Source organism: Eimeria mitis, genomic scaffold (genome assembly GCF_000499745.2).
Source record: "Eimeria mitis Houghton genomic scaffold, Emh_scaff8458, whole genome shotgun sequence".
Lineage (NCBI taxonomy): Eukaryota > Apicomplexa > Conoidasida > Eucoccidiorida > Eimeriidae > Eimeria > Eimeria mitis.
Window position 1 is genome coordinate 271 of NW_013576226.1, and position 537 is coordinate 807.

Genomic DNA, 537 nt, shown 5'->3' on the forward strand with positions numbered 1-537 from the left:
TCCGCACCACAACCACCACAAGAACCACCACAACCAGCAGCAGCAGCAGCAGCAGCAGCACCACCACCACCACCACCACCAACAGCAGCAGCAGCACAACCAGCAGCAGCAGCAGCAGCAGCAGCAGCAGCAAATACCTTGGGTATAGTTTTAAATATTCTAAGAAGAAGCCCCCGCACGGAATGCTGCAACCCAAAGAGAAGAAAGGGGCGGCATAGGCGTGTAGATATCCACCTGCCTGCTGCTGCTGCTGCTGCTGCTGCTGTTGCTGCTGCTGCTGCTGCTGCAGTATCACTGAGCAGCAGCAACATATAATCTGCTGCAGACACCAAGCAGCAGACAAGAGCAGCAGCAGGAACAGCAGCAGCAACGCAGCAGCCCCGTATATAAACAAATAAAAATAAATAATAAGAGAGAAAACAGACACATAAAAAGGAGACAAACCAGAGACAGCACCAACCATGTAAAGGAGATACAGTAGAGAAACAGTTTAATATACATATTCTGCTGCTGCTGCTGCTGCTGCTGCTGCTGCTG

At 50.8% G+C, this 537-nt stretch overlaps 1 protein-coding gene across 1 annotated transcript in view; it reads right to left on the bottom strand.

Annotated features, from left to right (window-relative positions):
- Positions 1-291: 291 nt before the first annotated feature.
- The window catches only part of EMH_0095060 (uncharacterized protein), a gene marked incomplete at both ends in the record, with an annotated part of 1,431 nt that continues 1,185 nt past the window's right edge, over positions 292-537 (bottom strand). Inside the window, 2 exons of the mRNA XM_013502180.1 lie at positions 292-319; positions 461-535. Coding sequence (XP_013357634.1) covers positions 292-319; positions 461-535 — 103 coding nt within the window. The remainder of the gene's footprint in view (positions 320-460; positions 536-537) is intronic.